This window comes from Labrus mixtus, chromosome 9 (assembly GCF_963584025.1).
Source record: "Labrus mixtus chromosome 9, fLabMix1.1, whole genome shotgun sequence".
Classification (NCBI taxonomy): Eukaryota; Metazoa; Chordata; class Actinopteri; order Labriformes; family Labridae; genus Labrus; species Labrus mixtus.
Window position 1 is genome coordinate 9,662,367 of NC_083620.1, and position 14,509 is coordinate 9,676,875.

A 14,509-nucleotide genomic window follows, 5' to 3' on the forward strand; every position below is an offset into this window, starting at 1 on the left:
CTGAGCGTTAAAAGAAGTCATTCTGAGAGGGCACCTGTAGAGAGGGCAGGAAGAAGAAGTTAGAGAGGGGGTTTGAACAGAAACCCCCTCTCCTTTTTTTCCTGTACATACGCAGTTTTGCATTCAATAGACATTCAGCATGGGGAATCGAGGGTCTCAAGAGCAGCAGGACTCTGAGGGTAGGTCTTTGCACTCCCTCACCTCCTTTTTTCTATCTCCTGCACTTTAGTGACGTGTGTATGAAGCCTGTTGTTTCAAGTATGTCCACCCTGTCCATGAAAAATCTCCTCCTGCATTCTGGGTTTCTGGTTTTGTGCATGCTCCTTTCTCCGACCGTCTGTCCGTCTGCCTGTCTTCCCTCCCTTTCCGTCTTGCGCAGTCTCTTCCCCCAGCCGGTGTGGGGTTTTGACTATATTTAGGCTGTGCTGCTCCTGGTCAACAATGCAGACTCAGTAATGTGAGTTAGACTGAAATGCGTGCAGAGGGGGAGCGAGGCAGAGCAGGAGCTAGCTTACCGCTGGGCTGAAAGAAAGGCCTCTTCATTTTGAGGATTCCTTTTTTTGCCCCAGTCCTTTGAAAGTGGGCCACAACTGGTTCTGAACTGTAGCTGAGGCCAGTTACAAGGCCAGGTAATATCGCTGAATGGCTGGTTGTCTTGTTGACATTATTGACCGGGTGGGCGAATAGATGTTCTTTGGACTTGTGGTAGCTTTTTTTTCTTGGTCAGCGTAGCAGCAGCTTTCTCGATGATTTTGTGAAATTGTTAAATATCCTCTGCCTTTAAAAGAAAAAAGGGGGGGTGGGTGGGGGGGGGGGGGGTACCAAAGCAGGACTGGACGCAGGGTTAGACTGCTGTGTCATGGTCTGAAGGCCTACCTGTGCGCCCTTCCAGGTGCCATGTCTGCTTCTGATCACTTAAATCCAACATGGAGGCTTATTTTGAAAAGGTACATTCCAATTTTAAGGAATTCAACTTGAACTATCTGGATTGACAAACAAATTGGCATTATTTATTTTAGGAGCGAGTGCTTCTCTACAGCGATACAAAAAGGGGCCTGGAGGAAATTAACCACTCTAAGTTTATTGGTACTTTGGAAAATTGTTTAATTACATTCACCTGATGCTTCACGGCAGTCATCTGTTACTCCATAGAGGAAGCATGTGGTGCAAAATCACACCAGTTTAGATTTGAAACGATCAGTTAAAGCTCCTGTGAGGAGTTTCTAGCTGCTTATGAAACAGCCTGACATTAATGCCAATGCCTCTTCATGACCTACAAAGCAAACAAGACGACCAGCGAGCAGATTTATTATTTCTATATTGTCATTTCTGATGCCTGTGGAGGCTGCCGTAGGGTCGGGTTCAGACAGACATTTATAACACAGAACAGTCTTTGTTTCCATTTTCTGATCAAAAGCCAGATTCAGAGTGCCGCTCCAAGCGCCTATGTGACGTTTTGCCTCCAATCTGAATGTCATGGAGTCATTATAAAGAAGAGACGGGATCAGCTGAGCAAGCGGGGAGCAGTGTGTGTGTGTGTGTGTGTGTGTGTGTGTGTGTGTGTGTGTGTGTGTGTGTGTGTGTGTGTGTGTGTGTGTGTGTGTGTGTGTGTGTGTGTGTGTGTGTGTGTGTGTGTGTGTGTGTGTGTGTGTGTGTGTGTGTGTGTGTGTGTGTGTGTGTGTGTGTGTGTGTGTGTGTGTGTGTGTGTGTGTGTGTGTGTGTGTGTGTGTGTGTGTGTGTGTGTGTGTGTGTGTGTGTGTGTGTGTGTGTGTGTGTGTGTGTGTGTGTGTGTGTGTGTGTGTGTGTGTGTGTGTGTCCTCCTTGTACCTACACTGCAAGCTAAAGCACGCTAGCTACACAAGCTAACCGCCATTAATTGTCACATGCCTGTCCAACAGGAAGCAGACCAACTCCACGTCCACGGGTAAAAGACAACACAAGGTTCACCCTCGTTTTACAACGAGCTTTATCCGCTTGGTGATTCTTCTCACGGAGCTTGAGCACGGATCGGAGCACTGGCACGAGTCAAACGAACTGGACTTATAGCAGTGCTATAGTGTCTCTCAGCTCACTGAAGCACAGACTCAGACATTGTTGATTTTGCGATCCAGGACATAAATCCAACTCAGTCTTGTTGACACAGATTGTGCAGCGTTCTTCTTTAGAGCAGATATAACATCCTCCGTATGCAGTGAAAAGACCAGCACTTAAAAAAATGGACAATTACCTCACAGTTTAACTTTACTGTGGACATAAAACTGCTGTGTTCCTACAAATCACCAAGAAATCAAACCTTCACATTGAGACGCAGCTTTTACATCTCAAAGCAGCCTAACAGGATATTCAGAGCTTTAGCAAGGTGGAGTGTTTCATGCTGTTGTGTAAACACCGGCTATGTGCTTTTCGTGTGTGCGTGTGTCGTGTCCGTGCAGCAGGCTGATGTGCGAAGTAATGGCTTTAGGATTAAAATCCATATGTGTGTCTTACATTCTTCTCTCTGTCCGCTCCACAGCAGGGGCCTACTACCCCGCACAGCCTCAGTTCACCCCCTCGGTGCAGGCGGCGCCGGTTATTATGAACCCCGCCCCTCAACAGCAGCAACCACCACCTCCGCCTCCGCAGCACATCCCCACCAAACGGGAACGCAAACAGGTACGGTCAGCATTGAACTAAACGACACACTTTAAAGTCAATAAATTATGTTCATTTTTTATTTTTAATGGATATCTGGTTCAGGAATTCTCTTTGTGCTTCTCAGGCCTTAAGTTTCTCCACAAATCCAAACGTGCAGCCTTCTCGATCTGAGCAGGCCGTACGCTGCAGCGTTCACACATTAGCTAACACTGACTTCCATTGTGATTCTGTCTGTCAGTTTGTTCAGCTAAAATCAGGGGGGTAAAGACCCGCAGTCGGGGAATCTGCTCATGGCTCTGCTCACACTGAGAGTGTGTGCAGTCGTATAACCGAAATATCAAACATGTCAGAAATTCATCTGACTAATCGGGAGCAGCCTATTGGTTATCGGCCGTCCTGCCTCGGTGTGTACTGCACACCTGACGAAATTCTGTAAGACTCAAAGATCGTGTCTAAAGCGGGCTTTTCTAGCACGCTGGCAGGTGAAATCTGCATTTTTGATCACACATCCAGCTTATTGGAAGCTCCAGCTTTCTCTCTCTCTATCCCCCTTCCTCTCTCTTTCTCTCTCTCATGATCATGAAATCTTTTGATTAAAGAATGACTGTAGATTGGTTTGTTTTTTCCACATCATTGACTCACAATTGGGAGTTGTAACGCTCTGGTAGGATGGCGTTCTCTGGCGACCTGTAGGCTCACACACTGGTACACCTTTATATAAATAAGACAACTCTAGGTCTGCTCCCACTCTACCTCTGTGTTTCTATCACGCAGAAAGTACAGGAGTGTAGACTTCAGATTTGACGCATAGATGGTTGTCTTTTAGTGTTTTTGTAATTTGTCTCTCTTTGTGTCTCTGTCTGAAACTTTGTGTTTTCACCGCTGACTGTCTCGGCCAATTCTCTCTTTGAAAAGACGTTCTCAATCTCAGTGGGAATCAGGGAAGTGTTTATTAAAAGTGTTTGTAACAACCTCCAGGAACACCAATCCCATCAGAAGATGAGTCTGCTGTCTGTCTTGAGTCGGGACATAGAGTTCAGTTAAAGGCCTGAAAGTGATAGTGGTGAACCTAACCTTAACCTTGGTGTCAGGCTAAGCTGCAGTACGACATATTCCCCCCGGTTCCACAGTATGTCTAGTGTTTCCTCTGCTCTGTAAGATGGCCCTCGCCTGGTATGTGGTAGCTCTCTGTGAAGCGGAGCCCCAGTTTGTGCCTCTCCCTCATGTAATCGGCGTTTTAACATCCCACACACAAGTGATGCGTCAACATTCGTCTTTCCATGAGGCTAGAAAAAGACTTTCTTCTGTCTTCTGTAGTCCAGGCTGTTTTGTAAAAGCTGTCTAACATGATGCAACTTTCTTCCCTTTATCTGATGAAACTTCCTCAAACTAATGTTTGCTTCGTGGAAAGAAATTCAATCTGGGTTTTTTTTTCTAGAATACTGGGCCTTTCAAAGGAAGACTTTTTCATCCAGTAGATGTCACTCTAGAGCACCAGTATGAAACCAAATCAAACTGCTGTTTGGCCACACCTCCTCCATACTGAAGCCTCCGCTCTCCTCCAGAGACACACCTCCAACCCCTCTCTTCCCTCGCGTTCACACAGAGGAGTTTAGTGCAAGCAGCGGATTAAACTGTCCTCTGTCCTTGCAGTCACCTGTGTCCTGCATTGTTGTGTTAGCATGCTAATGTTAGCGCTCTTTAGTTAGCTCGTAGCTTCACATTGCATGTAAACTGACACAGAATGAGCGTTATCTAAAAACTCTTAGTAACATTCAAATAATCAGTGAGTATGTTCTTCTTCTTCTCCTCTCTAGTCCTTGACTAAAACAGCTTTTATACACAAGGGGAGGAGCTGGCCGTCCCGTCCATGTAAACACATCTCTGACAACAACACAGCCAACGGGACTCGAGCTTCTCACTCATTGTAGACAGTCATGACTCAGAGACACATTTACACAGGATAGACTTAATTTCTGATTTATTTATGTGGAACATGTCGCACATTCTTCCTTTAAGGCTTTGCATCTCGTCAACCCCCCAAATCTGTCAAAATTGTGCGTTCTAATTGAGCTCATACATCTGATACGTTATCAGGAGCGCCCCCTGAAGTCGGAAACTCTGCGAACCTTCAGCAGCCTGAGCTAAAATCCAACATGGCTGCTACGTGAATCAACAGAAAGGTTTAATCTTTAGATTATCGTGTTTATTGGCAGCTTAGTTTTGTTTTAGTGTGACTAAATCAATCACACTGATTGTGTCGTACAAGTTTTGTCTGAGGATAAGTTGTCATGTGACTTTCGCCCCTCAAACCATTGTGTAGTGTGTTGTCATCGTCTGGTATAAGCTAACAAAAGAAAGGTACTCTCGGAAGCGTCCATGTTGGTTTTCTGACTTGTTGCCAAGTCATTACTGGAACAAGCTTAACTCGGGTGTGACGCCATTTCCGGCTGCTACATCTGAGTTTCAGGGTAAACGAAACCCACCAAAAGCTGTGACTCTGAGCTTGTGTTGTAATAATCGCATGATGTCCGGTCCCTCTCAGTGGGCGACTTGGCTGCTTATCAGCAGCTGTAGGTGCCTGTGGTGGACTTTGGCCCGTTCCCATGGGCCCCTCGCCGGTGCCGTAACACTGACTTCAAGTCCCTGTGTACGCTCGCTCGCCTCTGGCACACACATGCTCACAAAGTGGGAAAGACTTTTGCAAAATGGCAGACATGAAATGAAGTTAGTCCCTCAGGTTAAAGACTGTATGTCAGGGTATTTGTCCATGATCAGTATGCACCACAGTCTCTGCGTTCTTGGATATTAGACGTGCAGATTTGGTGTCTTGTAACATGTTTACAGATCACAAGGCTTCAGTGTTGGCAATCTGTGACCTTTATTTGAAGCTCTGTGTTCATTGAACCACAGGGCTATTTAACTTCCCAAAGCGCCAGCTCCTTTATGTCGTTGCATGCGAGCCAGACAGAGAAACAGTGTGAGAGTGTGTGTTGGAACTTTTAAGAACATGAAACACTTTCTGCCCATGTTTGAGTTTTTTTTTTTAATGTCCCCATTACCCAATTTTAGTCCTTTTACGATCTGGTGACATGCAGAAGTTGTAGCTTTGCAAATGGCCTTTTTTCTCTACTTTCCTCTTTCCTTGCTTGTCCTCTCAGAGGAGGAGGAGGGGGAGGACATGTCAGCACATAGTTCAGCTCCACGTGGCCACTGGTCTACTCCCCCTTCTGAGCCGGAAGGGCTGACCAACCAGCCTTCCTTTGCTGTTGTGGCACCCCTTTCCTCCTCCTCCTCCTCCTCCTCCTGCGCTGGTTTCTTTTCCTCTCAGAAGGGGTGAGCCTTGAAAAAATTCTTAGGAGCGACTTGAGTGTACAGGATGACAGAGCGGACGGAGAAACTGAGGAAGAGGGGGAGTTTCTTCTGCTAGTTGCAGCTCATTTGATAACAAAACCTTTTTTTTCCCCTGGAAACCCTCCCACCTACCCTCCCTTTAGCCTGCCCCTCTGGCCCCTTTAACAGTCTGTTAGTCTCTGTGGGCGGGCTCATGCATTCCAATACCATAGCTTTACAAGGCCAGTCGCTTTATCCTTTTTTTCCCCCCCTTCCCTGTTCTGTTGAGCGCATGAGAGAGAGTCAAGTTGCTAGCTAGCTTACTGACAGTCAGGCCCAGCCCTGCCCTGTCCTCTCCTGCCGGCGTGCAGCTCCCCCGTCTCAGCCTGGATGTGTGTGAGTTAAGCTTTGAAGGGTTTAAAGTCCGGCCCAGAGCCTGCTGGATCAGCTACTCCAGCCCCAGGATGAGAGAGGCCTGCTAGGGTTTGAAATGCCCCAGTAGAGGAGTCGCTGACAGCCTAAACCAGGTAAAGGTTGGTAGCAAGAAGCATTTTTGCTTAACTTAAGAAGGGGGGAGAGAGAGCAAACTTTTTTAACAGCTCGTTGTTAAAATAGAAGTGTGTGTGTGTGTGTGTGTGTGTGTGTGTGTGTGTGTGTAACTTTATATAGTAGCATTATGACTCACACTAGTTTCATGACAGCTCTGACTTTCCAGATTCAGTATTTCGAGTGTGAGTGTAAGAAAATGGGAGCCAAATAGAAAGCATGTGTTTGTCATGTATGGACACTCCTTGTGAGCGAGTGATTAGATTTTCTCTCTGTTTTAACCCCCCCCTGAGCGTTGTGCTATGCCTTCATGCGTCAGGCATTTTTCACAACAACTTCAACCAGCAGTGGAATTTGTTAAACAGTTTGGCTTTAAAGTCGGGGAACTCGCTTCTCGCTCTCTCCTGCAGCATGACTGGTGACTAACAGACTAAAGCACATTCAGTTGTGCGGTGGAGGAATTTGCTTTGTGGTTGGTGTTTAGATTTGGTGTGCCTCGGCATTCACAATGAGAGAGAAACGTAGCATTCATTGAATCAAGGCAGCTAGCGAGTCGTAAATGCAGGAAAAAAAGGGCTGATGACTGTACAACAGCGTTGCATCATGGGTCATGCTTCTCTTACAGAACACTGCCCTCACTCTGAAGCGTTCAAACCCTCTCTGCCTTTCTCTTTTTCATTTCAGTAGCTTTGACTTTGCTCCCACCTCTTCCTACTTTTCTGTCATTGCTGCTCTTCTCACCGTAACTGAGGATCTCTCCCCTCTCTTCCACAGATCAGAATACGAGATCCTAACCAGGGAGGCCGAGACATTACAGAGGAGATTATGTCAGGGGGCCGAAGTGGCTCCACACCAACCCCACCACAGGTGAGACAAACGCTGTCAGCTTTTATAATGAGTCAGGGAAAACTAAAGGTCAGTGAAAAGGTCACATCAGGGGATTCCTCATACATGCAACTAATGATGGTGGGTGTAGTTAACGGTCTTTGGATCTCCAGCTTTTGATGCTTTCAGCTTTATATACGGCAAGTTCATCGTTATAAGTGCTGGGCAGCCTGGACTAAGAATCTTTGAAGCCCCTAATCGGGGTTGTCACGATACCTGAATTTTTTATTTTTAGATATGATCCGAATAAACTCAAATGATATCGATACCTGTTTCGAAACCACAGCAACAAATATTTGGTGATGTCTAATTTTTAATTACAAAATTCCTTCACAACGTCCCAAATGCATAAATACGATGGAAACGTTTTGGAACCAAAATTTCGACAACGTATTTGTGCAACTTAGGCAATGCTCGCTCTCTTTAGCAGCAGTTTTAGGTTAAAAGTCAAGCAGCAACCTCCGGTGTTGTAAAATGACTGCAGTTCCTCGAGTGTCCACTAGAGGCTGGCTGCAGAAGAACAGGAAGTCACATACACACCCATTCAAAAAAGCCTGTTTTTACAGCAGAGATTAACATGTTTACAGCCTGGTTAAAAAAAAACAAATAGGTGTGATTAGCTCATGTCTCGATGGACACACACTGTACGGGGTGAATGTTTTGATGACTCAACCGTTTTGATTTGATGAAGGATAAGAGTTATTCACAATAAGACGTGTAGCTAACCTGATTGACAGGTGGGCGCGGTGTAACGGTTTGTCAGGAGGCTTAAAACCCGCCTCAGCTCCAGCTCTCAGCCTGTCGTTAGGTTGACTGAAAGTTAGACTGAGACAGCATTTCCAGAATGGAGACCGCCATCGATGGGACTCCAGCGCCCCCTGCAGGAACAGACGGGTGATGTCACTCAGGCTTCAACCATTCATGTTTACAGTGTATGTTAAAAATATGTCAAATTGCAGCACACACTCAGATGTGTTCCTCTGTTTGAGATGATGAATTAGACGACTGCCACAGGTCACAAAGGTCACAGGGGCGTAATTACTGCGGCTTGAAACGGGGGTCTGAACAGGACTAATAACTTCTCTTCTCAGGGTTCCATGTGAAAACGTTTCTATACATAATCTTCTGCTTCACATCATACCTCCTTGTGTGTCTACTTCTTTAAGACAAGAACATACTTGCCTGTGCTGTCCATGCGTCGCTGCTTTGTGAGGAATGCTGCAGATAACCAGCCGTCATACATGTGCTGCAGTTCTACCTGTCGTGATCAAACAGACGTGTGGCTCAAACAGCCAATCAGTGACTTGCTGAGGGCTGCTTTTTTTCCCCCTCTACTCGTGGAAAAATAAGTGCGGTCCTAACATCTAAGGTCAAACTGTTCCTTACCTTCCGCCGTGTGTGTGTGTGTGACTCCCAACAGACGGCGATATCTGGATCAGAAAGTCCTGCGAGCCAGGCCAACGGTGAGAGCGCCCCAGCTGCTGCCACACCAGCGCTGGTTAGACCAGGTGAGTGCTACACAAACACATGAGGACTATATCATGATTATTATATTGGTGTTTTTAATATTTGAGAAATGTTTCCTGTGTTTGAGTGACTTTTATTCAAATATAGGAACCTGCACAGAACCAATACACGCCTGTTAACCCGTCTTAAACATGTACTTATGCTCATACTGTAGCAGCAGCGGGTCGGTTCGTACTCCAAGGGGTCGGAATGTAAATAAATTCTGTTTCATGTTCAAAGACATTATTAGCTCACATTGAGCTTTTATTGGTATTGAGTTCAATGAGATGAGCTGCAGTATTCTCTAAATATCTTTTTAAGATGGTCATTACTACGTTTCCTCTTTTTTGGGTGTTTAAACTCATATGTTTCTCCAGCTGTCAGACGTGTAACCTTCTCAGGTGCATTGACTGCAAATTGAACAGATGCACACGATCAGAAACACCCGAATACATGTTCAATGAAAGTCCTTGTTTTTGCCTGCTCAGTTTGTGATTCCAAATATCTTAACAAATTGAGAAGGAGGTCTAACAAAAATAGAGGGTTTTTTTTGTTAAACAGTAAAGAACACTGTACGATGTCAGGCCGACTTAGTTACGATTTTTGAGTCGGACGGAATTTCAGCCCAATTGCCGGGCGTTAGGACGGCTGATCAGCTGCTCCCGATCCGTCGGACGAATGTCTGTCATGTTTGATATAAGACTGCACACACTCACACAGTGTGAGCAGAGCCACAAGCTGATTCTTTGAGTCCAGGACTTTTCCCTCCCTGATTTTACCTCCACAAACTGACAGACAGCGTCTGAAATCACTATGGCAACAGCAGGCATGTCTGTTTAATCTGTCTCCCTGCTCCTATCATGAAAGAAACTATGGCAGAAATATCTGCAGAACTCCAGTTGAAAGGGAATAAATAATTTAGCTGCTAGTTTGCTTGTGTTTATTTGTGATGCAGATGAGTTGTGTGCGCGCCCGTGTGTGTGTGTGTGTGAGAGAGAGAGCCCGTTTTTGCCGTTGTTTGTAACCCAGCGAAAGGAAATGCTGAAGTCCTCCTCCGTCTGTGGGGAGTTTGTCTGTGAATTTTACTCTTACAGTGTGAGCTCTCAGTTCGTGTCGGACAGAAGGTCATGTGGTGTGAGAGCCACCTGACTTCACTGACACAAACAGAATTTGTACCAAACAGGGGAGTCACTTGACGCCTTGATGGATACATTTTTATTGTGTTACTGTGAGTTACCCAATTCCTCCTGGTCACCTGCCTTTGGAGGTCTTCCATGCACGTCCAACTAGGCGGAGACCCTGAGGTAGACCCAGAACACACTGGAGGTAGGCCTGTGAATACCTCAGGATCCCCCTGGAGGAGCTAGAAAAATATTGGAGCGATTCCTAAAGGCTCTGAACCTTGTACAAGTTCAGCCGAGGCTTCAGAAATACCTGAATTCATCATGAAGAGCAGCTTCTGTTGTTTGAAGCCCAAAACCTAAAGGTTGATGTGGACGCTTTCACCATGTAGGACCTCATGTTTCCTGCACACGTTTGCTTACTATACGATAGACTGCAGCCTGCATGGACAGATATGTGAGCCAGTGATATCCTGCAGCTTCCTCTGGATAATAAAATGTCGAGCGGAGTTATTTCATGCTCTGCTTCTGGAATGTAATGTCATTTAAAAGTACATTTTTATTCAGGAAGTGGAGGCTTGAAATGGGTATGTTGAAGGAGGGAGTGGAACCTGATCTCTAACCTGTACTTTAAGAGATGAATGAATATCTCTCCATGCGGCGAGAGCAGGAAACATGTAAACATAATCGAGCGATGCACATAACAGAGAAGTAATAACGCTTCTCAGAAGTCTAACAATGTTCTTTTTGTCTTCTCCCCAGATGACAGAAGCAAACCTTCGCCACCTCCTCTGTCAAAGACCCCGGAGCTTGCTAAGGGTGACCCCATCCCCACAGAGGCTACCCACTCTGTCACGAACACTAAACCCGCCTTGCCCCCTCTCCCATCAGAAGCAGAGGACGCCCCTCTTGAAACGATTTCCACACTTGCACCCAGCGCTCCTGTTGCAGATGTGATGGATGCTCCCCCACCTCTTAGGGAACCAACCCCGACGCCTCAATCAGCTCCTGAGGTGCCCGCATACCCCGCACCGCTCCCTGACCCTGTCCCCTCCTCTGCTGCACAAGACAAAACAGACACAGAGGCAAAAGAGGAAGAGGAAGATGAAGTAGAAGAAGCACCCCCCACCTCCACCAACGGTGTCCCAGAGGTGGAGACAGAAAAGCTACCGGTCATGTTGCCAACCAGTCACATGGAGGCTCCTCTAGAATCTCCTATCGCTCAGCCAGAGGAGCTTTGCCTCCTCAACGGTTTGCCGCTGCCGGCCCCTCAAGACCCCGAGGTGCCCGCCTTCTGCACAGCAGAGCGTGACGACAGCCCAATCGCTGAGCCGGACATCAGCCAGCAGCCCATCACAGAGTCTGCTGCAGACATCATTCAGGCGGAGCCTACCCCAGCTGTCCAGACCACACCTACCCCAACTACTCAGACCACACCTACCCCAACTACTCAGACCACACCTACCCCAACTACTCAGACCACACCTACCCCAACTACTCAGACCACACCTACCCCAACTACTCAGACCACACCTACCCCAACTACCCAGACCACACCTACCCCAACTACCCAGACCACACCTACCCCAACTACCCAGACCACACCTACACCTGTTGAAGAGCCTGCACTTGCACCCACCGTTGTGGAGATTGCTGCTGCTCCCATTGTCCTGACAGCACCCACCGAACCCGAGACCCAAGAAGTAGTTCCTCCAGTCGCACTGGATGTCAAAGACGACGACACCCCTCTGTCTGAGTCCCCCGTCATGGAAGAGAAGCCAACTCCTGCAGAAACGGTTTCCAGCGTAGCTGACAGCACCCCGGAAACAGCGCCCACTCCTCCCCCTCCCACTGCAGAGGAGAGAGAGGACACCCCTCCCCCCCAGACGGTCACGCCTGCCCTCGTAGAAACTACTATGCAAGGTCAGTAGTTACAACTTGCCATCATATTGTCGTCAATAAAGGATTTTCTTCATTTTCTCTCACACATGTTGGTGTTTATTTTCTCTCTGTAGCTGCTGTGTCTGTGCCAAAGAAGAAGAGGAAGATGAAGGACCTGAACAAAAAAGAGGCCGTTGGAGACCTCCTGGATGCCTTTAAAGAGGTGTGTGTACTTACATTTATACTTAATGCTGTGACAACTTGAAATCGCTCACATCACAGGGGCAGCTGTGGCTCAGCTGCTAGAGTCAGCCGTCTCCCCACTGGAAGGTCGGGGTTTGATTTGTCTGCATTGCAGAGGGAGTCAGCATTGGTATGTTGGTGGCTCCGGTTTATAGGACGTAGGTACTTAACCTTTTTCCTGAGGTTGTTTGTTTTCTGGAAATAAAAAGCATTTTTAGAGCCCTCAGATCCTGTAAACCTGATGAAACAGATTGAGAAATCAGATTTAATCTTTTGCAGTGTGACTGTTCTTCTAACATCTCTCCATCTTTAAACCAGGAGCAGGTAGTGGCCCCAGCGGAGCCTGAGCCCGCCCCAGCAACAGAGACCAAGCCCCCTACCGCTTCCCCTCCTGCCCCAGAGGAGGCAGACTTGACCTGGGAAGACAAGGAGGACAAGGAGGACAAGCTGGATGCTGAGAACATCCAGCCAGATGGCAAGAAGTACCAGTACAAAGGAGGTTGGTCTCTGAACCTTGAAACCTTACCAGGCCTTATGCCTGCAACTCTCTTTTAACCATAATCTTATCTGACCTCACAAGCATGTGTCCTATGACTATGTTTGCAAATCAGGGAGTGGTTTTTGACCCGATTGTACTCCTGTTTTTACGAGTTCAGAGGAAAACAGAACTTATGTGATTACACACGTAAGATTTGAACAGCAAGACTCAAGATTCTGTGCTTTTAAAACAATTGTTCTGCAAACGTTCTGTTATTGTTTAAAGCAACAAAAACAGCCCATCATGTAACATTAAATTTAACGTTTGCAGCCCCTTTTTGATTAATGCATGCATTCATTCACCAGCCTGTCTGCCGCCCTGTGGACATTGTGATTCATGACACCATCTACAGTTACACTGATTTTAATCTGAATTACGGCTTTGCGTCCTTTCTGAGTCTCTGCAGAGGAGCTGTGGTCACTTCTCGTTCTGCTTTTTCTTTCAGAACAATGGAAGCCAATCGACCCAGAGGAGAAGAAACATTACGACAGAGAGTTTCTTCTGGGCTTCCAGTTCATCTCCGCCAGCATGAACAAGCCCGAGGGTCTGCCAGCCATCAGTGATGTCGTCCTGGACAAGGTGATAAAGACACGGGGTCAAACATTTAGTCTCATGCTAATAACTTGTCATGTTTTAATGTGCTGGAAGCAGTCGGCCCCCGGTGGGTTTTTTAACGCTGTAAGAATGTACGTTGCTTCTGAGGAAACACAAACATGAGCAGTGATGGAAATCTTTGCAATCAAGATGACGTTTAATTTTGTTTTTCCAGGCCAATAAAAACCCACTTCGCCAACTTGATCCCAGTCGTCTTCAGGGAATGAACTGTGGCCCTGACTTCACACCTTCCTTTGCAAACCTTGGCCGGCCTGGCATGGGAGGAGGAGGGGGAGGGGGAGGAGGAGGAAACAGAGGACCGGTGAGTTAACATTTATAAAACGGGATGCAAAAGCTCTGCACTTTACAGGTCATAACCCTTGATTTACATTGAGTCACCTTTCTCCCCATCGCTCCTCCCAGCCTCCAGGAATGGGCATGGGAGCTGGCGGCCCGCGTCGCTCTCAGCAGATGCAGAGGAAAGAGCCGAGGAAAATCATCACCACCATGTCCCTCGGTGACGACATTCAGCTGAACAAGGCAGAGAAGGCCTGGAAACCTTCGACCAAGAAATCCACTCGCGGCCGCGCAGCCGAGGAGGTTGAGGAGAACGATCCCCAAAACACCAAGACCCAGGAGCTGTTCAAACAGGTCCGCAGCATCCTCAACAAGCTGACCCCACAAAAGTTTCAACAGCTCATGAAACAGGTGTCGGAACTGACTATTGACACTGAGGAGAGACTGAAAGGAGTCATAGATCTGACCTTCGAAAAGGCCATCTCTGAGCCGGACTTCTCCGTCGCCTACGCCAACATGTGCCGCTGCCTTATGGGGGTAAGTGACGATGCACACACCAGGAAATACGTTTTGAATACACTTGAATGCATGTTTGTTTGTGAATAGAGGTCCATGATGTTTTGTTTTATATACATCACAAAATTATATATATTTGTTTTATTCTTTTCACAATGACTTGGCGATATGAAAAGGTCGGCCATGTTCGGGTTTTCGTTTGATTCAGTGCTGTGGATCCACAACTAAAAAAATGCCCTCTGATAAGACGCAGCGAGATTTAGTGTGTCCAAATAAGAATCGCTGCAGAACAAAAAGTCCTACTGCACCCTGACACCCTTGGGGTTCTTTTCCCCACAATCCTTTGCACATTAAACCAATCTTCCCATCGAGCTATTGAGAGTAGGGGTGGACTGGTTATCGGCATGGGGGGGGG

At 46.9% G+C, this 14,509-nt stretch overlaps 1 protein-coding gene across 11 annotated transcripts in view; it reads left to right on the forward strand.

Annotated features, from left to right (window-relative positions):
- LOC132980177 (eukaryotic translation initiation factor 4 gamma 1-like) overlaps positions 1–14,509 on the forward strand; it is a 43,568-nt gene that overhangs the window by 17,647 nt on the left and 11,412 nt on the right. For 8 of the 11 annotated variants that reach the window (XM_061046140.1, XM_061046143.1, XM_061046144.1 and 5 more), the window contains 9 exons: positions 2,513–2,652; positions 7,288–7,380; positions 8,819–8,906; positions 10,788–11,948; positions 12,041–12,129; positions 12,468–12,648; positions 13,133–13,266; positions 13,457–13,603; positions 13,705–14,115. In XM_061046140.1, coding sequence (XP_060902123.1) covers positions 2,513–2,652; positions 7,288–7,380; positions 8,819–8,906; positions 10,788–11,948; positions 12,041–12,129; positions 12,468–12,648; positions 13,133–13,266; positions 13,457–13,603; positions 13,705–14,115 — 2,444 coding nt within the window. Of the gene's footprint in view, positions 1–23; positions 180–482; positions 630–2,512; positions 2,653–6,203; positions 6,495–7,287; positions 7,381–8,818; positions 8,907–10,787; positions 11,949–12,040; positions 12,130–12,467; positions 12,649–13,132; positions 13,267–13,456; positions 13,604–13,704; positions 14,116–14,509 lie in introns of those variants that run through there. The other 3 variants (XM_061046149.1, XM_061046150.1, XM_061046151.1) reach the window with 3 other exon arrangements.